We start from the raw sequence: 27,025 nt of genomic DNA, 5'->3' as shown, positions 1-27,025 counted from the left end.
CCAAAACAAAAAACAAAAAACAAAAACAAAAACAAAAACAAACAAAAAAAATCACAACTTTACATTCTCTATTTCTTTTCCTTCGTTCGTTCGTTCGTTCCTTCGTTCCTTCCTTCCTTTTAGCCATGCCCATGGTGTGCAGAATTTCCCAGACCGGGGATGGATCCCACACCACAGCAGTGACAATGCTGGATCCTTAACTTACTGGCTACCAGGAAACTCCTACACTCTCTTTTTTATTTCATTCTCTTTGGTGCTAGGAGGTTGTGTTCAGTTCTGAGAGGTTTTATGGGCTCCATTGTCCACGGTTTCAAATTCTTCAGTTATGTACATTGCTGGAGTGCATTGATTGGGTTTTCTATGTAGTAAAACCCAGGTAGAAAGGGGATAGAAGAATCAAATTTCATTCTCTGTGGTTACCAAAACTTAAAACAAAGTGCCTTGGAATACACTGAAAAAGAAAAGTAGAGAGTAATCTAATGAAGACCATAAAGTTTTATTAAAGGTAATAAATAATATCTGAAATGGAGACAACTCATGTTTACAGATAAAAAAACCCTGAAGTAAATTTAAAGTTTCTTCAAGGTAATACGTGAAATTTCAGTTGGAATCCAAACAGTTTTTGAGGAGCAGAAGAACGTCGCAAGATGATTTTAAAGTTCTCAAGGAAAAATATGTACAAGAGGCATAAGAATTGACAAATGACATGTAATAGAGTTCAGGTAAAGGTCCATATACAGTACTAGGAATTTAATATACCACAAAGTTGGCATATTAACCTGGGAAGACATATGAATTAAATCATATAAATCAGTGGTGTTGATATAAGTAGTAGTCCATTCGGAAGCTAGCATTATAACTCATTCTATAGCTTTATACAGACAAGTCAGTTCTGAGTAGATTAAAAAGCTAAATGGAAAACATTCAATAAAACACTTAAATAAGTGAGTGCTTAGATAAACAAATAATAGCTGAATATTGTAAAAATCTAGGGACAGTAGACCTTCTCAGTTAAGACAGGGCACCTAAAACCATACAGAAATGAGAGACGTGACCATAGTAATTATTACTCTATTACTGTAGTAACAATTGCTTTAGGTAAATGTAGAAATTGATCATCAAAAGGAAAATGGTTGAATGGGAGATTAACATATAAGAAAAAGAGGAATGTAATAGAACATTGGGCCAGAGATATGTATAGTCAATTAACAGAAAAAGAAGGACAAATAGCCAATACTCAAGTAAGAAAACTACATCATCTTATTAGAGGTCAGGGAAATTCAAATTAAAAACAGAAAAGAAATACTTGGGCCCATGGTAGGAAAAGAGTCAAAAGACTGATGACTCCGGTGTTATGAGGGATAGAGAAATAAACTAGCTTAGACATCAGCGGTTAGAAGACAAATTGCTGCAGGCCCTTGGGAAGGTAATTGCACCTGGCGACACTGGTGGTGGTCGCATAGGGTGGCACATGTGGCGGTGGAGATAATCATATAATTCTCCCAAGTCGCTCAGCAGTGGAGGTGCTGACGTACCTGTGTAGGCGGCGGTGGCAATCTCACAACTCTGAGAAGCTGGTCTCCCCATAACGATGCCCTGTGGCTTTGCCTGAGTGGTGTTGGCGGTAGTTCTGTCCTTCTGTGATTTTGGCTGCATCGGTGTTCACAGTCATCTCTGACATTGGTTGTGGTCGCCATCATGTCACTCTGCCAAGCTGGCTGGGTTATTCAAATAGCTCTGCAAAGCTGTCGTTGGTATTCGCCTGACTCTGCAATGTTGGTCATGTTGTTCTGTGAAGTGGGTACAGTTGGTACTCACATGACCCTGCTGTGTTGGTCCCGGTGTTCTCATGCCTGCGGTGGTGTGGCGGTGACGATGCTCAAATGACGCGGGATGTTGATGCAACTCGACGGTCGGTTGCGGTAGCCAGGTAGCTCAGCGGTCGTGTTGGTGGCGGTGCTCTCCGAACGTCCTTGTTGGCTGTCTCTCCCCACAGCTCTGTGATGTTGGTCGTGGCATCCACAGAGCCCTGAAATGGTGGCGCTGTTGACAGACGCGTCATCTGAAACCGTGGTGGGTGCACGAGACTTTATGTTGTGGTTGCTGATGTTATTTCCATGGCTCTGTGAGGGTGACCTAGTTTCACATATTTATTTTATTTTATTTTATTTTCTGTCTTTTTAGGACAGGATCCACGGCCTATGGAGGTTCCCAGGCTAGGGGTTGAATTGGAGCTACAGCTGCTGGCCTACACCACAGCCACAGCAATGCAGAAAGGGAGCTGCATCTGTGACCTACACTGCAGCTCATGGCAACGCCACACCCTTAGCCCACTGAGCAAGGCCATGGATTGAACCCGAGTCCTCATGGGTGCTGGTCAGGTTTGAGGGCCACTGAGCCACGATGGGAACTCCTGGTGTTCACATTTCACACACCACTGTGGTCAGAGCAGAGGTGGTGCAAGGTTGCGCTCTTCTCTTACTGTTTGTATGTCTCCTGCTTGACCTGTCCCTGCTTCATCTAGACCCCACTCATATGACTGACCCTCCCATATCCTTGTCCCCAGCCCCAGCTAGTGTTTGTTCTAATCTTTTTTGTTGTTGTTGTTGTTGTTATTGTTGTTGTTGTTGTTGCTATTTCTTGGGCCGCTCCCGCGGCATATGGAGGTTCCCAGGCTAGGGGTCGAATCGGAGCTGTAGCCACCGGTCTACGCCAGAGCCACAGCAACGTGGGATCCGAGCCATGTCTGCAACCTACACCACAGCTCACGGCAACGCCGGATCGTTAACCCGCTGAGCAAGGGCAGGGACCGAACCCGCAACCTCATGGTTCCTAGTCGGATTCGTTAACCACTGCGCCACGACGGGAACTCCTGTTCTAATCTTTAGATCAGAACCTCTCTACCACAACAGCTTATCAAAGGGGCCTCGAGGGACACACCCCCTCTGCTGGTTTCCCTGGTAGATAATGAGCCAACATGTGTCCATTCCCCCATAACTGCTAACTTCCCCTTCCCCCCGGGAGTGAAGACTACTGCCATATCCAGCCCACTGTCTGCTGCGCTGGTGGGGTGTCACTCCAGGACCTTGCTTCAGACATGTAAGACCCCCTCTCCATTAAACTACTGATGTCTCTGTCGCTGACCCTGAGCTTTTTCGTGGGTCTTGAGGCTGGGTAAGTATAGGAGCTGAAGGGCGCAGCCCAAGAGGTGGTATTCAAAGAACTCTATAACAGAGGTCCTGTATTCACATGATCCTGCCACCTCGGTGTTGGTTGTGCTCACAGATGCTGTGACATTCATCCTGATAGTCCTGTAACCCTGCAACATTATTTTGCCAAGGTATTAGCATAATTGTGTAACACTGGTGTCGCTGTGGACTTGTCTTGTGACGGCGGTGATGGTGTAATTCGGATGACACCGTGACTTGGCCATGGAATTTACACAACTCAATGGCGATGGCGGTGTTGGCATCGACACGTCACTTTGAGAGTGTCCACAGAATTCACATTATTCTGAGGTGGCGCTGGTGGTATTCCTATAACTGCAGCGTTGGCAGTGGTCTTCAATAGCTCTGTGATGGTGGGCATAGGAATCGGATGATCTGCAGTGGCCACTGGCCACATTCACATATCTGCAAGGTCGGTCCTGGGTTTTCCTTGAGTCTGTGACTCTGGATGTGAATTTTGCATCCCTCTGCCGAGGAGAGGGGTGAAGGTAGTCCCACATCTTTGAGAGTTACTGGCACGACTTTGCCCCTCCGGTGGAAGTAGTTGCTTCATTTTGTAATGTTGCTGGTGGTGGCACTGGCATCCCTCTGGAAGGTTGTGCTCGTCACATAACAGTGACCGTATTGGGTGTGGCAGTCCCCTAACTTGACAGAGTGGGTTATGGCCTTTCCCCGAGAGGCAGTGGTCATCCCGCAGTGGTGGTGGTATGCGCACAACCAGGCACAGCAGTTCCTCGTTTTCATGAGACTTGTGACAGCACTGCAGTATTCACACAACTCTGCAACGTTTGGTCTCAGGGTTCATGTCCCTTTGCAGTGGTGGATTTGGTGTGTGCCTCCGTCTTCGCCTTCGGTGGTGGCAGTCGTCACACGACCCTGTGATGTTGGTCCTGGTAGTCACGTGATCCTGTGATGTCACTCGAATCACATGACTCTGCAACACTGGTGGTCGTCTAATTCATGTGTTTCTGTGCTGTCGTTCATAACTGGTGGAGGTGGTGGTATTTAAATAACTCTGTGACTGTGCAGCAGTTGGAGTAATAGTCACATTTCAGAGAAGTTTACAGTTTTGCTTAAAGTTATGTAATAAGAGATGACAGAGCCAAGCTCTAATTCAGACTTTTCTGAATAATTCAAAGGCAGTCTTTTCTGTACTCCACCATGAGGTCTCTTCCTGCTAAGTCTAAATTTAAAGTCATTGGTATAAAACATCTGTACCTTCAAGCTCCCCAAGGGCTTTGGAACGCAAATATTCTCTCTCTTCCATGCTAGTTTTTTGCCTGTAGCTTTCGTTGGGGCCATATATTCTCATACACACATATGTTTTCACGTGTGAAACCGATAAAACATTTAGTTACCAACTTAGATGTATAAGTTGAAATTTTTAAAATATGTATGTGTATATATTTTTCGTCTTTGTGTCCTTTTTTTAGAGATGCACCTGCAGCATGTGGAGGTTCCCAGGCTGGGGATCGAATCGGAGCTGTAGCCACCAACCTATGCCAGAGCCACAGCAATGCCAGATCCAAGCCTCGTCTGCCATCTACACCACAGTTCACGGCAAGGCTGGATCCTTCACCCACGGAGCGAGGCCAGGGATCGAACCCGCAACCTCATGGTTCCTAGTCAGATTCGTTTCCCCTGTGCCATGACGGGAACTCCTGAAAATATATGTTAAATAATGCAGAAGAGTTCTTTCTGGTAAACCAAAATATAGCACCTTTGGGCATAATCTACAGTTTATTCATAGAACCCCAAAATGTATTTATAAAATAATGAAGTTTAATGTTGGCCAACATTGTTGGTATTACGGTGTTTTCATTCTTTCTTTAAAAATTACAAACCTCTAGAAGATTTGTAAAGGACCAGAAATGTGATGTTGGAATATTGGGGTTTGGGTGCTGGTGACATGACAGGGCCACGTTTAAACAATCATTGAATCATACGTTTAAGATGCCCACATTTTATGGCGTGCAAGTTACACCTCACAAAAAGTTTTTGAAACTGTATTTCTAAACACAATGAAAATACTAATGGGATTCAGCAAAGCCGCATGTAAGCACTCAGGATATTTTCTGATGGGTGTGAGTTATTGCTTTTATAGAAACAGAACAAAGTGTCACAATGAATAAGAAGTCTAAATATGATTTCAGAAATGGGAATGGCTCCAGAAATGGCTTTGTTGTAGTGAGGAATTATCTCTTCATCTCAGTTCTCAGGGTTCATGATTTCTGTTTTCTCCCCTTGCAGTACTTGGGGTGCATTGAAGTTCTACGCTCCATGAGGTCACTTGACTTCAGCACAAGAACACAGATTACCAGGTAAGCCCTCTTCAGTGGACTCCTGTGATTTTACTTTGGAAAGGCATGCTTTCAGAGGTGAACAGCTAGACATTTCCAGAGGGAAAATCTGCCCCTTTGAGAGCTGGTGAGCAGTGACTGGAGGTTAGGGCCCTCTCTTTCTTTTTTTTTTGTTTATTTATTTATTTTTAATTTTCCCACTGTACAGCAAGGGGGTCAGGTTATCCTTACATGTATACATTACCATTACATTTTTCCCCCAGCCAGGGCCTCTCTTTCAAGTCTTCCAAGTGTTCATCCATGTTTGTGACATGTGCTCTGGACATCGGCCCCCTGAAGGACTCTCCCCGTTTCTAAGTTCTTGATGTAATGAAGCTGCAGACAAATGGAGTGTTTGTTTCTTAAGTAAATGAAACTCTAATACCAACTGAACTGTTGTTATTTCTTTTTAAAAAGAAAACAAAGAGGTCAAGAGAGTATTTCCAACAGTATATACAGAGAATAAAATGCATAGAATTGAAAGGAGAACTCTTTTTTTTTTTGTCTTTTTGTATTTTCTAGGACTGCACCCGCGGCATACGGAGGTTCCCAGGCTAGGGGTCCAATTGGAGCTGTAGCTGCTGGTGTACTCCAGAGCCACAGCAGTGCAGGATCCAAGCTACATCTATGACCTACACCACAGCTCACGGCAAGGCCGGATCCTTAACCCACTGAGCGAGGCCAGGGATCGAACCCGCAACCTCATGGTTCCTCGTCGGATTCATTAACCACTGAGCCACGATGGGAGCTCCGAAAGGAGACCTCTTAATGGGAGTAATAATTTAGAAGGCAGGCCAGTTCTTCTGAGGCATCAGTGATGCTGAACAGGTTTATATATTCTCCACCATCAAACTAGATTCTAAACTTCTTGAGGGCCAGCTCTGTATTAAAGCAATGTTTCTATAAAATTCATGGCCTAATAGAGCTTATACCTTTAGAAAAATACCAATTTCAAGTCATCTTGAAGAAGAGAAGCAGAAAGCCGGGACTGGGTTTGTGAAATAGCTACATTTCCATGAGCAATGAACCAATGTTGCTTCTGCAGTGGGGGAATTGCTTAATATAAACAGTGATCCCAGAAAATCCCTCATTTGACTTTCATCCCGATATCTCTATTGTGTACCTTTGGATTAGCAGGCCAAAGACGAAAGATTGAGCTTTAGAAAGCAATCATTTGTAGTAATTAATTGATAAATAGCGTACGTACCTTATTAATTCTATAATTTTAAGTACCACAATGATACTTCTTCTTCCTCATTGGAGAAATTCATGTTCAAAAGAGTTGACGTTCACAAGTTCATTCTTAGGTTTGAAAATGAAGTAGCTCTTAAGTCTTAAAGAAGGAAAAAAAAAAAAAAAGAGTCGATGTTCACAGTTCCTGCTGTGGCAGGTGGTCAGGAATCCGACTGCAACGAGTGGCTCACATCGCTGAAGAGCTGCCAGTTTGATCCCCGGCCTGGTGCAGTGAGTTAAAGGATCTGGCTTTGCTGGAGCTGTGGCCTAAGTTGCAGCTGCAGCTTGGATTCACTCTCTGGCCTGGGAACTTCCATGTGCTGCTGGCGCGGCCATAAAAAAATAAAAAAATGAAAAAGAGTTGATATTCTGCTTCTCTCCAAAGCAGCTCAAGACGCACATAGCAGGAACATGCCAACAGCAGTAATCTACACCAAGGGAAGCATCCGTCTCCATGTATTTGTAGGAAGTGATTTATGAAAATTGCCAAGGCAAAAGGATGCTATCATGATGGGCACTTGAAGGAAAAGTTTAAATGTTTACTTACTTGATCGTTCGTTCATCCCAGGCGTGTGGGCAGATGCCACGGGCCTAGGAGTACGGGAACCTGTGACACACTGGTCACCTTATGGGTGGTGGTGGTTGGTATTTTTTTTGTCTTTTGTCTTTTTGTTGTTGTTGTTGTTGTTGTTGTTGTTGCTATTTCTTGGGCCGCTCCCGCGGCATATGGAGGTTCCCAGGCTAGGGGTTGAATCGGAGCTGTAGCCACCGGCCTACGCCAGAGCCACAGCAACGCGGGATCCGAGCCGCGTCTGCAACCTACACCACAGCTCAGGGCAACGCCGGATCGTTAACCCACTGAGCAAGGGCAGGGACCGAACCCGCAACCTCATGGTTCCTAGTCGGATTCGTTAACCACTGCGCCACGACGGGAACTCCAGGTATTTTTTTTAACTTTTTTTTTTCTTCTTTTACAGCCACACCTGTGGCATATGGAAGTTCCCGTGTTGGGGTTAAATTGGAGCTGCAGCTGCTGGCCTCTGGCCACAGCCACAGCAATGCAGGATCTGAGCCGTGTCTACGACCTACACCACACCTCAACAGCAATGCCAGATCCTTAACCCACTGAGCGAGGCCAGGGATCGAACCTGTGTCCTCATGGATGCTAGTCAGATTTGTTTCCTCTGAGCCATGACGGGAACTCCCAGATTCGTTTTTGATGAGCTACAGCGGGAACTCCATGGTGATGGTTGTTTTTAAAGAGATTTGTCAACCGTTTCTACTGAATTCCTTCTATAGATACTGGAACTTATAGGATGATTTTCTGTCATTTCAATTCTCCTGGTGTATTTATTGAGTCTTTAATGTTGACTCTGCACACGTGGCATGATGGCACATGTGAACTGTCCTGCTTTGCTAGGCTCCTGGTTTGGGGAGAAAGATGCAAATGACTGAGAGGCCTCCTGGGGGCACAGATCAAGCCTTGTTCCAAGGGAGGGGAGGGGGGGCTGGGGGCAGGTGAGTAATTCCCAGGCTCCCTTGAATGAAGGTTGGGCACTCTTTGGGGTAGAAACCCCAAGGGCAGGTGTGATAATTGTAGTGGTAGAAGAAAGCTGTGGATCCGACATCCAACCTCATTTAGATTTTCGAAAAGGCGCAGTAGTGTAATGGGCCTAGTGGAGGACCATTCTCTGTGTCAGGAAAATGGGTGTTGTATTTTGGTTATAGCAGCCTGGCCTTGGGGTTTATCACACTTTTTGAAAATGACGTTTGCTTTTCTCTAGGATGCTTTCTGTCTCTTGGGTCATTTTTTATCTTGTGACGTGTTTCTCATTTTAGTTACTATCTGGAGACCACTTGCAGGAAACAATTTGATAAACCGGTATCAGAAAGAAACCTTTGCACCCAGGACAAGAGTGCCCAGCGGTGTCCTATAGATGTGGCACATTTCAAGGCCTACGTGGTGGCTGAGTGTTCAATAGGACTGTGATTAAACTCTATCACCGTGGTTTACTTTATATACGAAAGGTATTCTTGAAAAGTTGTACAGAAATCTAATGTTGGATTTAAGTTCCATTAGGCCCTAGAAAACCTGTTTCAAAAACGTCTTAGCCATGGCTTTTGTATATATATGTATTTATAGGCAAATAACCAGTCCCTACTCACCTGTTCCACTATTTTAAGTTTTGGATGGAAGTGTCGTTTAGAGGCTCTCACAGCCAAATCAGGTGTCCTTTTGTTGGGCCCAGTTTAGTTTTATGTTGTTCCTATGTCTGGGTTCAGATGGATTGTGGTGCTTGCAACAGCATCACTGGTGAATTACTGGCCTCTTACTAATAGGTAGCTTTAAAAACCACCTGGGAGCAGGAGCTGCCATTGATGGTACGCACAGGTTTGTCAGTGACTGTGAAAGGCCTTGCCCTTTTAACACTCTGGGCAGAGGAGCTTGGTGACTCAGCCACACTCATCGGCAGCCGCCGCGTGGGACAGATGGCCTGTAATGTGGAGCCCAGCTCTGCCAGTTCCCACCTCAGCGATTATGGTAGGAAGTAGAACAGCTTCTACATCTGATGCCCACAGGATAGGGCATGGCTAAGGGGCAGCTCTGTTTAAGCGTTTGTTGCTCCAGCTCAGCTTCCACACAGTGGGCGCCAAGACCTAGTGTCCAAAGAAGTGGTGAGTGTTTGCAAGCATGAGGGCCGTTGAGGGCGAGTGGATCGTGGCCTTGGCAGCAGCTGCTTCCCTGGGTCAGCCTGCTGGTGGAGTTCATAGAGGAGCCGAGAGACTCAGTATTTGTGAAAGTCTGCCCAGGGGCCGGGGATGCACGCCGGAAGAAAAAGCTTCTGCAGAAGAACGAGTTTCCCACTGTGCGCCTGGTCGCTATACCTGCACGGCCTTATAGAGGCCGAATCCCTTGAGCTCCTACCCTCCAGCTCCTTGACTGCGCGGCACTACTAAGGAAGGGCCAGGCAGGAATCCCACTACCGAAGCTCAGAGCTTGTGGGGACTGCCCTCTGCTCCCTCTCTGATCACCAGTGCCAACTCACAGTCCCGGAAACTCACCCGGGGAACCATTCTTCCCACAGGGATTCCACGTCGTGCTGATCAGCCCCCCGAGGACCGTGAGGGAGGGTCTCCGCTTGGGGTCCCCAAGCAGGGAGGAGACCCTTCCTTGCAGCGGAGTTAGGCCACTGGGGCTCCAGACAAAGTTACTGTGGCACAGCACGGATGGCCCTGCTCCATTCTCCCACTGACCTCTCTGCCTGTGGGGACCATGCCCCATGGCTCCCTGAGACATCCTTTCCTGCCACTTCTCTCACCTCGTCTTGGGGGATGGGATGAACTAAGTTGCTGTACTTCCCATCAGAGAGGGACGTCCCTCATCATGTGGGGTGGCCCCTGGGGGAGAGCCTGCTCTCCACCTGATGATGCTTGGAGAGCGGCCCATCCAGCTGCCCTGCCGTGACAGGAAGCTCCCATGTGCCTGTGGCCACAGGACTAGCATGGCCTTCCTTTTTTTGATTTCCTCATCTGCTGATTTTTTTTTTGTCTTTTTTTAGGGCTGCAGCCATGGCATATGGAGGTTCTCAGGCTAGGGGTCTAATTGGAGCTGTAGCCACCGGCCTACGCCAGATCACAGCAACATGGGACCGAGCCGTGTTTTCCACCTACACCACAGCTCACGGCAATGCCAGATCCTTAACCCACTGAGCAAGGCCAGGGATCAAACCCGCGTCCTCATGGATGCTAGCTGAGCTCGCTAACCCCTGAGCCACGGCAAGTACTCCCCCCATCTGCTAATTTTTATTTGATTTATCGCGTTGTTTTACCTATTATTGGAAATTGCCTTAAGCCATTATTAGGGCATGGAAGTCTATAAAAATATACACAGTAAAACCCAGAGCACTCATCAAGATGGTCATTCTCCCACAGTAAGTGCAAACATCTGATGTGTTATTTTTGGTTCTAAATGACCCCAACCGATCTCCTGCCCTGCCTGGATTCATCTGATAATCACTGCGTTTGCTTTCCACTCAGGCTCGCATAGACATGTGAACTCAGTGTCCAGGCTTTGCTACACTTCCTAGATGAGCTTCTGCAAATGTAGAAAACGTTGCCCAGGGCCTAACACAACATGCTTTTTCCAAACTGTAGACAGTAAACAGTTGAATCTAGTTTAGGTTTGTCATTGCCCTTATTTTAAAGTTGTCATGGTTTCATTGGGCTGTGAAGATGCTGCTTTGGCCCAGACCTTGATCAGCACTGCCCATGGAGGTGACTACTCCTTAACATTCCATTTTGTACCTGCATGATAGAGGGGTCTACTCCAGAATTGGGATTTTGAAAATTCCTTGGGAATAGGTATAAAATCCCTTTGGTTTAAAAGCAAACTCAAAATTTGTGAAAGGAGACCATGCTTCCTTGGGGAATTATTCCCTTTTGTTCTTTTATTTACTTATTTTTTTTTGTATTTTTAGAGCTGCACCTGCAGCATATGGAAGTTCCCAGGTTAGGGTTTGAATTAGCTACCCCACAGCCATAGCAACACGGGATCTGAGCCACATCTGCAACCGATACCATAGCTCATGGCAATGCTGGATCCTTTAAACCACTGAACAAGGCCAGGGATGGAACCCACATCCTCAGGGATACAAGTCAGGTTCGAAAACCACTGAGCCACAACGGGAACTCCTCCCCTTTGGTCTTATTCAACCTATGATGGGGTCTCTGGAGACTTATCGCTGATGCCAGTGCTTGTTTGAAGTTCAGGGCCCCTGGCCACTACCTTCTCATGTTACCATGGGCCCAAGGAGGCCAAGAATGTGCATGTGTAAATGGCTACAGAATCAGCTGTCAGCTGGTGGGTGAGACTGAACACAGTGATTCTGGGGTCTTTGCTGTCCAGTGTTTTATGTGGGGACTTTGGCTAGAAGGTGGGGTGTGGTCACATGGAATTGGTCCGACAGTGCTGGGCACTGTGAGAGCTATGGGGCTGTGAGTTTGAACAAAATAGGCAGCATGCTTGGGTGGCCTGAGGGAGACAGGAGCCCAGGGACGAGTCATTCTGAGTCACGGATGCCCCTGAGGCAGTGAGAAGGGGGCTCGGCTTGCCCATCTGCTGCATGGAGGGATCCACCTTCAGCCTGGAGGAGGGCAAGCCAGGTGGGCTTAGGGCGTCTTCTGCACCCCAGCCACCCTCCTTTTTCCAAGCTGACCTGGAAGGCTTGCTTCTCCAGTTACCTCTGGCTTCCAACACTCTCTAAGTGTTCTCCAAAAAAAAAAAAAAAAAAAAAGAAAGAGATAAAGAAAGAGGAAAAGGAAGAACGGAAGAGTGGAAGAAAGGAAGCGAGGAAAAGGCCAAGGTAAACATTGCCCCACGCAATCCCTGAGCTTCACCAAGTCTCTGACCTCTTCATCCTTGGGCTTCCATCCTGGCTACGGGCCATTTCCCCTCTCCCGGCACCGTGGGCCCTCGTTGGACTTCCTGCAAGAGAAGGACTGACCAGGCTGCGGGCCGGGCGTCCTGACCTCCTCCCCTCACACCACGTCCACTGCAACCCTTCACCATCTTGCTTCAAACATCTGTGTCACGTGACTGTTTCATCACCATGTTCGTGGGAATTGGAGCAGCGCAGAGGATGTGCGCTGGGGAAAGGCCACATTTACTAACAAGGTATTTGTGTCGTTTGCAGGGGCTTGCCCATCTCAGGGCGGCGTTCAGGCCGTGAGGGGCTGCGGCGGAGATGGACGCAGAGGAAGAAGGGCAGGTAAGACACCTCTGCTGCTGGGATAACTGCGCAGGGTCCAGGGAAAGGGGTGTGGCCCGGTGGCACTCCCCCGGCTGGCACAGAGATGCAAACTGTGGGGGAGGGGGGTCCTGAACATCTTCTGTTCAGCTTTGGGGTCAGTGTTTCCTCTTGGACGATGGCACACGACTCCATACACTGCACCCAAAGGGCAGGACTTTGGTTCTGCGGCTTTCTCAGTTGGCAAGCCCAGAGGGAGAAGTTGGAAGGGCCCTTTGCACATCCATTGTATTGGCCGTGTTACTATGCAAACTTGACACCTGGCAGGTGACACTTGACACCTGGCAGGTGACGGGTGACATGGTACATGAGGCTGACTTTTGCTCAGGTGCCTTCATATTGCAACGGATCTGATCTCTTTGATTAGACTCCTCGGTTAGGATATTCCAGAATTCCCTTTCCACTACAAAATAAACACCTCTAATGTCGATTTAAGTTCAACATGCCAGGAAAAGGAGCAAATCTGTAAAAATCTTCCCCGAGGCTGGTTGACGCTCAGAATTAGAAAGGAGAGCAGCGGGTGTGAACAGCCTGCCTGCCCACCCATCTCTGCGTACTGGGTAGCGCGGGATGGCTAACTTGCGATTTTAGCCTCAGTGGCTCATTCTAAATTTACTTGTTCTGAACACGTTTTGCAGGCTGAGCCTCTCGAAGCCTTCCACCCCCAGGGGGGCGAGGCCTGGCAGGGAGGGAGTTAGTGTTTTCTCAGTTTAGAATTCTTTTTGAAAACACCAGCTTGCCTGCGTGCAAACGCATCCGGGCTTTGGCTGAAGCAGGCTGAGTCCTTCCGCTTCACTTCTACATTGTTACGCGGGGTTTAACACCAACCAGAATAATTTTGTGCCCCTGCGCCTCCTTCCTCATCATTTGCGTGTGAGAATGTGCCAGCGGGGGTGTGTGGATCATAGCTACCCAAGAAACCTCGAATAGAGAGAGAGGCCCTAAATCACGAGGCAGGGGGACAGGTGTCAGCAAGCATGTGAAAAGTACCGCAGCAATGGGGCAGAAGGTTCCCCAGGGCCTGGGTGAGTCTGGGAGGACCTCCTGGGGGAGGGGGCCTTTAACCCCAGGGTGCATTTCTCCCCCACCACATGGTAGACCCGGATGAAGCATAAAACTGAGGCAATTGCTCCCCCTTGGGCCCCACGAGGGACTCCGTCTCAGCTGCCCCTGAGCAGTAATTCTAATGCCCACCAAAGGGTGGGAGGCTGAGTCAGGATGCAGTAAAGGAACTAGGACCCCCATCTGAGGTTGGCCTGAGCCCAAGCTGCCTTTAGGATCCCATGAGGGCCCTGGGAGCAAGGGACATGGGTGTCTGCTTTTCAATAGGCCTTGATTTCTCTTTCCATAGCTGCAGGCCAGTACACACTGATGCATTCACCCACTTTGTGAGGATGAAATGAGACATTAATTCTGGAAACATCTGGCACAGGCTGTGTACAGGAAAGGTGCTCAAGGCCATTGCCTTGACCAGACCTGCATGTCCATGTGCCTTAATCTGTCCCCTGAGCAGACCCTGAGACTTAGTGTGAGAAGCCCGCTGGGGAGGGTGTTGCAGGGAGCAGAGGGTGGGAGGGGGCTGAGGGTGCTGGCAAAGCCTTCTTCAGAGCTGCGGAGGCCACACGTGACCCTGGAGGCAGTGGGGCCAAGGTTTTTTTTTTTTTTTTTTTTTTTCTTTTTAGGACCACACCCTCGGCATATGGAAGTTCCCAGGCTAGGGGTTGAATCAGAGTTACAGCTGTTGGCTTATACCACAGCCACAGCAATGCTGCATTTGCAACCTACACCACAGCTCCACGGCAATGCTGGATCCTTAACCCAGTGAGCGAGGCCAGGGATCACACCCCCCTCCTCATGGATACTAGATGGGTTTGTAACCTGCTGAAGCACAAAGGGAACTCCCCAGCGTGACCATGTTTATGGGGACATACATGGAGAAGAGTGGGCTGTGGTCTGCAAGACAATAGCTCTGGCTGAAGACTTACGGCACCAACCCCTACTCCTGGGCCTGTCTCTCTGAATCAGGTGTTTCTCATGGGCTCCGTGGAGTAGTGGTCCTGGCCAGTTCTTGGACAGCAGTCTTCTGACCCACAGAGCAGAGCTGTAGTGACATGGGTGGGGCTCCTAACCTGGCAGGTGAGGAAGGCGATCCCTGGGTAACCCCCCAGAATTACCTCTCAGCAGATAGGAGCATCCAGCCTCTGGTTACCTCTCAGGGTTCGTTCCTCGCCCGTGCAATGGGGCTGGAACCCCTACAAGCAGGACTGTTGAGAACTGAGACCTACAAAGTGCTGGGGCTGCACCTGACGCAGAGTGAGTGTTCAGCAAATCTGGATAGGGTTTTTAGCATGGATTTCATTCTGCAGTTCAGTCTTTCCAAATTCCTATAGATAATACCAGCTACTGATGGTTAGTATTCTCATTGTCAATATCAACCAATTCCATTCGAGGCGGTTTTTCCAGCTAACACTGGTTTGATGCAACAAACTGAAGCTACTGAAAAGGATAAACTATTTGGTAATGTGGCATTAATTTTTACTTAAGCCGATATTGTCTATCTTCCTGCTTTGCCAATTATTGCTGCTGTTGCTAATAATAATAATAATACTAACAGTCATGATAGCAACAACACTAGTATTGAATACTTATTATGTTGCTCTAAGCATGTCATTTATTCATTCAACAGATTTTTATTGATCATGTACCATGTACGGGCACTGTTTAGATATTAGAGACGGAGAGCACTAAACAAAAGCTAACCTTCCACTATAGGGAGAGAAAAGAAACACACAGACATATACAGAAGAAGGGTGTTAAGGGGAACCACATGAACTTGTCATTTTTGTAGTTGACAATCATCATATGTCAGCAGTTTCATATTGTTTGGCATAATAAGTTTATTTATATTTATTTATTTTCTAATAAATGGCTTTTATATTTTCCATTATAGCTCATTCTGTCAGTTTTCTACTGTACAGCAAAGTGACCCAGTCATTCATACATATATACATTCTTTTTCTCATATTATCCTCCATCATGCTCCATCATAAGTGACAAGATAGAGTTTCCAGTGCTGTACAGCAGGAGCTCGTTGCTTATCTATTTCAAAGGCAATAGTTTGCATCTATTAACCCCAGATTCTCAGTCCATCCCACTCCCTCCCTCTCCCCCTTAGCAACCACAAGTCTGTTCTCCAAGTCTATGAGTTTCTTTTCTGTTCCTTTGTGCCATATATTAGATTCTAGATGTAAGTGATATCATATGGTATTTATCTTTCTCTTTCTGACTTACTTCACTTAGTATGAGAGTCTCTGGTTCTATCCATGTTGCTGCAAAATGCATTATTTTGTTCCTTGTTATGGCTGAGTCTTATTCCATTGTGTATATATGCCATATCTTCTTCTTCTTCTTCTTTTTTTTTTTTTTTGTCTTTTTGCCATTTTCTTGGGCTGCTCCCGTGGCAAATGGAGGTTCCAAGGCTAGGAGTCGAATCAGAGCTGTAGCCTCTGGCTTACGCCAGAGCTACAGCAATGCAGGATCCGAGCTGTGTCTGCAGCCTACACCATAGCTCACGGCAACACCGAATCCTTAACCCACTGAGCAAGGCCAGGGATCAAACCCACAACCTCATGGTTCCTAGTCGGATTCGTTAACAACTGAGCCACGACGGGAACTCCCTGCATGTGTCCTTTTCAAGGAAAGTTTTGTCTGGATATATGCCCAAAAGTGGTATTGCTGGGTCATATGGTTTTTCTATATTTAGTTTGCTGAGGTACCTCCATACTGTTTTCCATAGTGGTTGTACCAATTTCCATTCCTACCAACAGTGTAGGAGGGTTCCCTTTTCTTCACACCCTCTCCAGCATTTGTTATTTGTGGACTTATTAATGATGGCCATTCTGACAGGTGTGAGATGGTACCCCATAGTAGTTTCGATTGCATTTCGCTAATAATCAGGGATGTTGAGCATTTTTTCATAAGCCTGTTGGCCATCTGTATATCTTTGGAGAAATGTTTATTAAGGTCTTTTGCCCATTTTTCAATTGGGTTGTTGGCTTTTTTGCTGTTGAGTTGTATAAGTCGTTTCTATATTTTATATTTAGAGATTAAGCCTTCTAGTAGCATTATTTGAAACTCTTTTCTCCCATTCTGTAAATTGTCTTTTTGGTTTCTTTATGGTTTCCTGTGTCATTTATCATAATAAGTTTAGATTGCGATGAGAGCATGTGGGGTATTCTTTCAGGCCCCCTGGGGGGTACATTGTGTACATTGCGGTGATGAGGAAATTGAGGATCAGAATGTTTAAAAAACCTGGAGTTCCTTTTGTGGCTCAGTGGTAACAAACCTAACTAGTATCCATGAAGATTCGGGTTCAATCCCTGGCCTCGCTCACTGGGTTAAGGATCTGACATTGCTGTGAGCTGTGGTGTAGGTCATAGATGCGGCTCGGATCTCATGTTACCGTGGCCGTGGTGTAGGCCAGCAGCTGTAGCTCCAATTAGACCCCTAGCTTGAGAACTAACATGTGGCACTAGTGCAGCCCCAAAAGGCCAAAAAAAAAAAAAAAAAGGAATGTTTATCTGAAGGAGTTCCCAGTGTGGCTCAGTGGGTTAAGGACCTCACGTTGTCTCTGTGAAAATGTTGGTTTGATCCCTGGCCTCGCTCAGGGGGTTAATTATCCAGCATTGCCACAAGCTTCAGTGTAGTTTGCAGATGTAGCTTGGATCCTGCATTGCTGTGTCTGTGGTATAGGCCAGCAGCTATAGCTCTAATTCAACCCCTAGCCTGGGAACTTCCATATATAGCAGCTGTGATCCTAAGAAGAAAACAAAAACAAAAACAAAAAACAACAGTTAGACCACAGAGCCAGGGAGGGGCAAAGTCAAGACTGGAACCAGAGCAAGTCTGAATCCAGAGTCAAGAGCCACCTGTTTGCTTGAGCAAGAGGGTGGCATCCTCCGGGAAGGCAGGACTGCAGGCAAGCCCCAGACATGCATGAGCAGAGGGCCCACTGGGAGATGGGCATTCCCTGGGAAGTACAAAACTCCTTTTCTGGCCACAGTGGTATGCTGGCCTGGAGCAGGGCACAAAGCAAGTGAGATGCTTGCAGTAACTCGGATGAATGGGGCAGGTACACATCATTAGGAGAGGGTCAGTTGGGGGATACAGTGGGCTCTGCAAAGACCATGCTACCACCCGTTCTACTGGCTTCATTCATCTTGTTCTTTGGCAGCTCTTCATTGAATTTCACTCAGTAATAGAAACACTTTTATTAATGTTTTTTGAAATATTTCACATGAATAGTTTGTAGAAACTATGAGGCTCTTGCCTCTTGAATGGGCTTGGAGTGATAGGATGGGTTAGCATGGGGAGAGGTGGAGTGGGAAGGATGCTGCTGGGGGAGAGAGGATAGATAGAGGAGGGAGGGTGGGCTGGGTGGGGGGCTGTGAAATGGGACAGGCTGAGGGGGTGTGGGGTGAGATAGCGTGGGCTAGGCAGGGTGGAGGGGGCTGGGGGGAAAGCATGATGCCATTTCCCTCCCTTAGAGCTTCAAGGGAGTCATCTTCCTTTTCTTGTCTTGACCATTGCAATTAATCAGTCTGATTCTTGTTTTTTTTTTTTTTTTTTTTTTTTTGTTCCCCAACTGGAAGAGAGTCATTATTTTACCTCCTCGTTTTGCCTTTCATGTCAAGCACTTTGTGAGGAAATCAGTCATCCTCATTGTCTGGCAGGCTGGCTGTGGGGAGCAGGTACAACAGGTAGCTGTCTCTCCCAGGGAGGGCGTCTGTTGCCCATGGTCATGAAAATTTCCAACCATGGGACTTGTTCCTGGGAACCCGGCTGCGGAGATCTTCCTACCATTCAGCCAACTGGTGGGCTCAGGCCTGGCATGGGCTTGGACAGTGGGTTGGCTGCATAGATGACCTGGGGTATTGAAGGCTATGTGGCCAGGGAGGGCGGGTGGCTTGGATAAGTTCAGATGTCATTGAAATGGGGAGAAAGCGTTAGATGCACTACGTAAGAGTTTAAGCAGAATTTGTCAAGGACTTTGCAGGGCCTCAGAATTTGTTTATTTTTTTTACTTCTTTGGCAACTGGTTCTGCCTCCTGGTGAAACTTTGTGTTGGTAAAGGCACGTCACTTTATAAAGTGAAGGCAGAGGAAACAGGAAACTTGTCAATTACCATGTTGCCTTCCCATGGAGATTCTGCTGCAGTGGGTTGGGGCGACGCCAGGGCAATTCCCAAGGTTGATCTGCTAATATCTCTGGATGAAAGAAATAGGAACCAAGGATCTTTGGCCTCTTCTCTATCATATCATACCACATGGAGAGGACTTCTCACCTAACCTGGGCTCCACTGTAGTATGGATTTCTTGAGGAATCCAGCAGGCTGAGCATAGAGAGGCCACATGGTGAGTTCTGACTTGGGACAAGGTCTCCAAAGATTTCATACACATACACATATCATCTCATTTTCTAGATCATTGGCTTTCACCCTTGGACATACATCAAAATCACCTGAGAAACCTGTAACAACAGATGGCTGGGCCCCACCCCCAGAGTTTCTGTTTCAGTAGGTCTGGGGCAGTGACTGACAATTTGCATTTCTACCAGGTTTTTGGGGGATGCTGATGCTGCCAGTCCAGGTACCACACTTGGAGAAGCAATATTCCAGAGTTCTATTTTTAAACTCCTGAACCATTTGCAAACTACCCTGTATGAAACCACAGATTTGAAAATAGGTCTATTTATTTTTTTCAAGTGATCCCACTCATCCAAAAATTTTAAAAATGGAGAGCATACATGACTTGGTGGCTTAGAATGGTTTAAATAGAATCCATAAGATGAATATGTGGCATTTATTCCATACTCTCCTTAAGGACCATCTGGCATGGTGTATATTTATAATCGTCATGCCAGAAGAACATTTGTGTAAGAATGTACCCCTCTGATTGCTCCTTTTCTGTCTCTTTCTCTGAGTTCACTTACCCCCAAATAAATCATTCCATAAGGAACTCTGTCCTTGCAGAGGGCAGCTAGGGTTGTAGGTTCTAGAGTCAAACTATCTGGGTTTCTGCTAGGTTGAACAACTTTCCAGGTGTGTGACTTTGTGCAAGTAAATTCTTTGTGTCTCAGTTTCCCCATCTTTAAAATGGGGATCATAATGATTTTCTTCATAGGGTTGAGCAGAAATCGTGTTAATATCTGAAAAGCACTTAATGTGCTGTCTGGTACCTGGAAGAGCTCAAGATATGTTAGCTAATATAGATTATTAGCTAATCATTATTAATAATGATTGTTTTCATTTTTATTATATCCTCTCCTTGTGAGTAATCTCATTGCTTTAAATAACACTTTTAGGTATATAAGCTGTAAATCTGTATCTGTACCTTTGGACCTTCTCTTAATTCCAGCTGTGTATTCCTCTTTTTTTTTTTTTTTTTGTCTTTTTAGGGCCATACCCGAGGCATATGGAAGTTCCCAGGCTAGGGGTCAAATCAGGGCTGCAGTGGCTGGCCTACATCACAGCCACAGCAGCACAGGATCCAAGCCGTGTCTGCAACCTACACCACAGCGCTAGGCAACGCTGGATGCTTAACCCACTGAGCGAGGCCAGGGATGGAACCTGTGTCCTCATGGATGCTAGTCAAGATTCGTTTCCACTGAGGCACAATGTATTCTTTTAAAAATTTTTATCGAAGTATAGTTAACTTAACAGTGTTGTGTTATTTCAGGTGTACAGCAAAGTGAATCAGTTATACATATACATATATCCATTCCTTTTCTGATTCTTTTTCTGTGTAGGTTGTTCCACAGTATTGAGTAGATTTCCCTGTGCTATACTGTGGGCCCTGTATTTTTATTTTTAGCAGGTAACTGACCCTGTGTCTTCTGGGAGATACTTAGCCAGTCACCAAGTCCCAAGCAACCTATCTCTGCCTCTCTGTTCTGGTTACATCCTTCCATTCTCACCTCTGTTGCCATAGTTGGGTCCAGCTCACATCTCCTTGAATGCTTGTCATAACTACAACCCACACATTCTCCCAAAGTAGCAACCAGGGAGTCAGTCTTGTCTCATCTTTCCTCTCTGTTCAATTACCGATGCTGTTCATTCTCCCTTGGAAGCCTTCCTAGTAATTGCTCTCCTTTCTTCTAGTGTCTCTCTCTCCTTCAATTCCCTTTATACTTGCTAATCGGTTAATGTGCCTGAAATATCTTACTCCCCATTAAGCTTCCTTGTCTCATCCATTACCTGCAGAATACAATGAAAAAATTAAAATTTATTACTCAGTGTTCTACTTAACCTGTCCCAGCATAGCTTTCCAAATATATTTCTTATAAATCCTTATTATACCTCCTTTGCATAACCACAGTGCCCCATACCCCTGGTCCATTGCCATACCTCAAGGCCATATATTCAGCTAGAAGAAGTATTTGCTTTTGGCCTGAGCTATAAGACCACTTTGTCTGAATTACTCCAGAGGCTTTTACCTTATTGCACATTGTATTAGACTTTTAAAGACACAGGCCCTATTTCATCTACTCTAAAATAGAACTTCTGTAAAAAGTGCTTCACTATTTTATAACCACTTAAAAAAAAAAGCACTACCTATTAAAATATGACACAGTGCTTTCACATCACTTAGATTCAGTTTACATATATTGAAAAAGCAATTTCAGGTTTTTTGCAGATACAGATTTATATCATTATAATACTCGTACATTTGTTAAAAGGAAAATATAAGTAATATGAAAAAGCTATTCCTAAAAATTTCTTCTAAGTCAGACTCTGAATATAATGAATCATTTTTTTTTTTTTTGGCTCAGAAGCTTGCTATTCATGTTTTTCTAAGTTTTTTTTTTTTTTTTTTTTGCCCTTTAGGCTACTTCAAGAACATTAGAAGTCAATACAATTGGAATCAGAAAAATAGAAAAAATATTTGAAACTGAAGGGTAGTTTATAAAAAGCACTAAAACTACTACTTAGACTGATTAAAGAAAGAGAGAGGAAATTCGAATTTCCCATAACAGGAATGAAGGAGAAGACATTACTACAGATACTACAGACACTACCAGGATACAAAAGGAATATTAAGAACAATTTTAGGAGTTCAAATCTGTCTAGCATCCAGGTTTGATCCCTGAATACAGGTTTGATCCCTGGCCTCGATCAGCGGGTTAAGGATCCGGCATTACCATGAGCCGTGGTGTAGGTTGAAGACGCGGCTCAAATCCGGTGTTGCTGTGGCTGTTGTGTAGGCCAACGGCTACAACTTCAAACTTCACCCTTAGACTGGGAACTTCCATATGCCATGGGTGTGGCCCTAAAAAGACCAAAAAAAAAAAAAATTTATATCAACAAATTGAATAACAGATAAAATGGACAAATTCCTAATTTTTAATTATGTTGCTTGCATTTTTTTGCTATTGAGTTGTGTGAGCGCTATTTATATTTTGGATATTAAGCTTCTATCAGATAGATGATTTGCAAATATTTTCTCCGTAGGTTGCCTTTTCACTTTGTTAATGGTTTCCTTTGCTGTGCAGAAACTTTTTAGTTTGATGTATTTCTACTTGTTTACTTTGTTTTCGTTACTTTTTATTTTGGTGTCAAACCCAAAAAATCATTGACAAGACCTATGGTAAGAAACTTTCTTCCTTTTTTCTTTTAGAAGATTTTTGTTTGTTTGTTTCAGGTCTTTTTTTTTTAGGGCTGCTCCCTCGGCATAGAGAGGTTCCCAGCCAAGGGGTCGAATCAGAGCTAACTATAGCCTGCCTACACCACAGCCGTAGCAGTGCAGGATCCAAGCCACATCTGTGACCCATACCACAGCTCAAGGCAACACCAGATCGTTAATGCACTGAGTGAGGCCAGAATTGAACCTGCAACCTCATGGTTCCTAGTCAGATTCATTTCCACTTTGCCATGACAGGAGCTCTGGTTTCAGGTCTTATGTTCAGGATTTTAATCCACTTGAATTGATTTTTGTGTATGATTTAAGATGGTCCAGTTTCATTCTTCTGCATGTGGCTGTCCACTTTTCCCAACACTATTTATTGAAAAAAATATACTTTTCCCATTGTACATTCTTGGATTTTTTAAGTTAATTGACCATATATGAGTGCGTTCATTTCTGGGCTCTTTATCTGTTCCATTTTCATTACTATGGCTTTGAAACAGGAAATGTTACGCCAGCTTGGTTCTTTCTTAAGATTTCTTTGGCTATTCAGGGTACTTCATGTTTCCATATAAAGTTTAGGATTGTTCTGTTTTTGTAAGAAATGCTGTTAGAATTTTGATACATTGTATCTGTATATTGCTTTCGGTAGTAAGGACATTTTAATATTAATAATTTAGGGTAAAGGATCCGGTGTTGGAGCTTAAGGATCCAGCATTGCCATGAGCTGTGGTGTAGGTTGCAGATGCGGCTGGGATCCTGTGATTGCTGTGGCTGTGGTGTAGGCCGGCGTCTGTAGCTCTGATTTGACCCCTAGCCTGGGAACCTCCATATGCTGCGAGTGCAGCCCTAAAAAGACAAATGACAACAAACAAGCAAAGAACAACAACAACAACCTGTCAATAGTACACTAAAATGAGAGAAAAAAATAATTTAATAATATTAATTCCTTCATTAACTCCAAGAGCATGGAATGTCTTTCCATTTATTTGTGTCGTCTTCAGTTTCTTTCAGCAGTGTCTTACAGATCTTTCACCGTCTTGGTTAAATTTATCCATAGGTGTTTTATTCTTTTTGATGCAATCGTGAATAGAATTGTTTCCTTAATTTCTTTCTGATAGTCCATTGCCTGTGCATAGAAACATGACTTATTTTTGTGTATTGATTTTGTTTTTTGCAACTTTACTGAACTTGTTTATTAGTTCTAACAGTTTTCTGTTGGAGTCTTTAGAGTTTTCTACACATCTGCAAATAGAGACAGTTTTACTTCTTCTTTTGCAGTCTGGATGCCTTTTATTTCTTTTTATTGCCTAATTGTTCGGTTAGAACTTCCGGTGCTTTGTGGTATAACAGTGGCAAGAAAGGGCGTCTTAGGAAAGCTTTTAGGTTTTCTCCATTAAGTCCAATGCTGGCTGTGGGCTTGTGACACATGCCATTTGTTATATTGAGGTATGATCCCTCTACACACAGTTTGTTAAGAGTTTTTATCATGACTGAATATTGAATTTTGTTGAATGCTTCTTCTGCATCTATTGATATAATCATTATAATTTTTTTTTGTCTTTTGTCTTTTTGTTGTTGTTGTTGTTGTTGTTGCTATTTCTTGGGCTGCTCCCTCGGCATATGGAGGTTCCCAGGCTAGGGGTTGAATCGGAGCTATAGCCTCCTGCCTACGCCAGAGCCACAGCAACGCGGGATCCGAGCTGCGTCTGCAACCTACACCCCAGCTCACGGCAACGCCGGATCGTTAACCCACTGAGCAAGGGCAGGGACCGAACCCGCAACCTCATGGTTCCTAGTCGGATTCGTGAACCACTGTGCCACGACGGGAACTCCTAATTTTTATCCTTCATTTTGTTAAGGGTGTATCACACTGATTGATTTTCAGATGTCAAACCATCCTTATATCTTTGGAATAAATCCCACTTGATAATGGTGTACGATCCTTTTAAGGTAGTTGAATTTGGTTTGCTAGTGTTTTGCTGAGGATTTTTGCGTCTATGTTCATCAGGGATATTGGCCTGTACTTTCTTTTTTAGTATTGTCCTTGTCTGGTTTTGTTATCTAAGCAATGCTGACCCAGTTGCAATGAGTTTGCAACTTCTCCCCTTCGCTCCTGTTTTTTAGAAGACTTTAGGAAGAATCAGTATTAATTCTTCTTTAAACACTTTATAGAATTCACTAGCGAAGCCATCTGATCCTGGGGGTTTCTGTTTGGCAAGTTTTTGATTATTGATTCTATCTTACTAGTGGTCTTTTTAACCAAATCTTGATACATGCATTAATATAGATAAATCTCAAAAGCACTGCACTGAGTGAAGGATGCCAGACACAAAAGACTCATGCTATGTGATTCCATTTGTATGCCATTCCGGAAAAGGTAAAATTAGAGGCAGAGGTCACACCACCAATTGCCAAAGTCTGGAGGTAGAGGGAGGGGATTGACCACAAAAGAGGAATGGGGAAACCTTTCAGGGATAGTGGAAATATTCTCTTGATTTGGTTGTGATTACATGACTGTACATGCTTTTCAAAACTCATAGAACTGAACTTCGACATAGAGTGAATTTTGCGGAAGTTATATCTCAAGAAATCTGTTACTTATTTATTTATGTATGTATGTATGTCTTTTTAGGGCTGCACCTGCAGTGTATGGAGGTTCCCAGGCTAGGGGTCGAATCGGAGCCACAGCCACAGCAACGTGGGATCTGAGCTGTGTCTGCGACCTACATCACAGCTCACGGCAATGCTGGATCCTTAACCCACTGAGCGAGGCCAGGGGTCAAACCTGCAACCTCATGGTTCCTAGATGGATTCGTTGCTGCTGGGCCATGAAGGGAACTCCCAGAAATCTGTCTTTTATAATTGTGCTCCACTATTGTCTCCGAAATTTTCTTTCAAGCTAAAGATACTCATTTTGCAAGTTGTGATGCATATATGTAGGAAATGGTAACTACATCATGACTGCTGCCTGGCCCATGGAAGTTTCAGAAATGTTAAAATATGAAAGCAATGTGCATTGTAGAATCAATGCACTGTGGTTTCTTCTCTTCCCTAGAGAAGAGAACCCTCTTAACCTCTAAGACCCCTGATGACTGGCTTTTCCTTCTACTTCATAGACTTTGATTAATAATTACTTGGTCAGTTAATGCATTTCACATCAGAGAAGCTTCTTAGACCTGAACTAACAGGTGGAGAATATTGTGCCTTGGGAAGTGGGGAATGCCCAGATAATAATCAGGTGTAACATTTTCATGAAACAACTCTACTTGGTGGATCAAGATGTATTTTTTTTTTTTTTTTAGGGCTGCACCCACTGCATATGGAGGTTCCCAGGCTAGAGGTCCAATTGGAGCTATAGCCAATGGCCTACGCCACAGCCATAGCAACATGGGATCCGAGCTTGTCTTCGACCACAGCTCACAGCAATGCTGAGTCCTTAACCCACTGAGGGAGGCCAGGGATCGAACCTGTGTCCTCATTTGGATACTGGTCAGATTCCACTGAGCCATGATGGGAACGCCTATTCTTTTTTCTGAGTATAAAAATAACACCAAAAAATTAATGTGTGCATATTGGTACAAAATAGGAGTGTATAGAAGCAGTGTAACCTCCTACCCACAAACCTGACAGCGTTAAATATTTTAATTCTTTAAACACAGTTGTGTGTTTGCTGCCATTGCTGAGGACATCTCAGGCGGACAGCTTTATCCTCAATGATAAGTCTACCAACCAGTCAAGGCAACTCAAGTCTTCATTGTTGGCCAAAATCCTTCCCTCAACCCGTTTTGGAAAGGCCAATAATAAGCTTCAGTGGCTAGGAAGAAAAGACTGCAATAGTCATGGAGCCTTCTTTTAAAAACTGCTGTTTCACTTACATTCTTGATGGCTCAGAAGATAAGATTGCATAGAAATGCACAGATACCAACAACTGAATCAGAACGTGATTCAGAAGTGTTGAAATCACAGTGCAAAGAGGTTGGAGGAATATTTTAGTTTATTTATTTCACTTACCTATTTCTTTTTACATATGCAGAAGAGTGATATATATAAAAAAATCTATGTGTTAATACGTCTAAAAAAAGTTCTCTGAAAGTATAAGAGAAAAATTCTAAGTGATAAAATATTGTGTCAAAAGTTTTTTGTTTTTTGGTTTTTTTTATTTGTGGGACATATGATTCCTTTTGCAATCAGTTGCATCTTCCATTAGGCTAAATATAGCATTTCCTTTTTTTTTTTTTTTTTGGTCTTTTTAGGGCCACACCGGTGGCATATGGAGGGTCCCAGGCTGGGGTCCAATTGGAGCTGTAGCTGCCGGCCTACACCAGAGCCACAGCAACTCGGGATCTGAGCCAATTCTGCGACCTACACCACAGCTCAGGGCATCGCCAGATCCTTAACCCACTGAGCGAGGCCAGGGATCGAACCCTCATCCTCATGGATGCTAGTCAGGTTCGTTAACCACTGAGCCATGACAGGAACTCCAGCATTTCCTTTTTCTATTCATTTTAAAAGAGTTTATGTGATTTTAAACTAATAAAAAGTGTCTAAGAATAGGACAGAACATTCCTACAAATCTCTGTTTTTTTTTTTTTTTTCCCTAAACCATTTGAGACCTTAACTATGTAAGAGTATCTTTCCTAGGGACCACATTTTCTTACGTATCCAGAGCACAACGATCAAATCTGGAACTGTAACACTGATAGAACACTATTGCCTAACCCATAGCCCATATCCAC

The 27,025-nt window shown here is 44.7% G+C and overlaps 1 protein-coding gene across 2 annotated transcripts in view; it reads left to right on the top strand.

Moving 5' to 3' along the window:
* LOC125116655 (SHC-transforming protein 3-like) overlaps window positions 1-27,025 on the top strand; it is a 74,514-nt gene that overhangs the window by 31,480 nt on the left and 16,009 nt on the right. Inside the window, exons 2-3 of one of the 2 annotated variants that reach the window (XM_047762087.1) lie at window positions 5,478-5,548; window positions 12,493-12,567. In XM_047762087.1, the coding sequence (XP_047618043.1) occupies window positions 5,478-5,548; window positions 12,493-12,567 (146 nt within the window). Of the gene's footprint in view, window positions 1-5,477; window positions 5,549-5,790; window positions 5,940-12,492; window positions 12,568-27,025 lie in introns of those variants that run through there. The other variant, XM_047762088.1, reaches the window with a different exon arrangement.

The sequence above is a fragment of the Phacochoerus africanus genome, chromosome 15 (assembly GCF_016906955.1).
Source record: "Phacochoerus africanus isolate WHEZ1 chromosome 15, ROS_Pafr_v1, whole genome shotgun sequence".
NCBI lineage: Eukaryota > Metazoa > Chordata > Mammalia > Artiodactyla > Suidae > Phacochoerus > Phacochoerus africanus.
The sequence above is the reverse complement of the archived record's forward strand: the minus strand, read 5'-3'. Positions and strand labels throughout refer to the sequence as shown.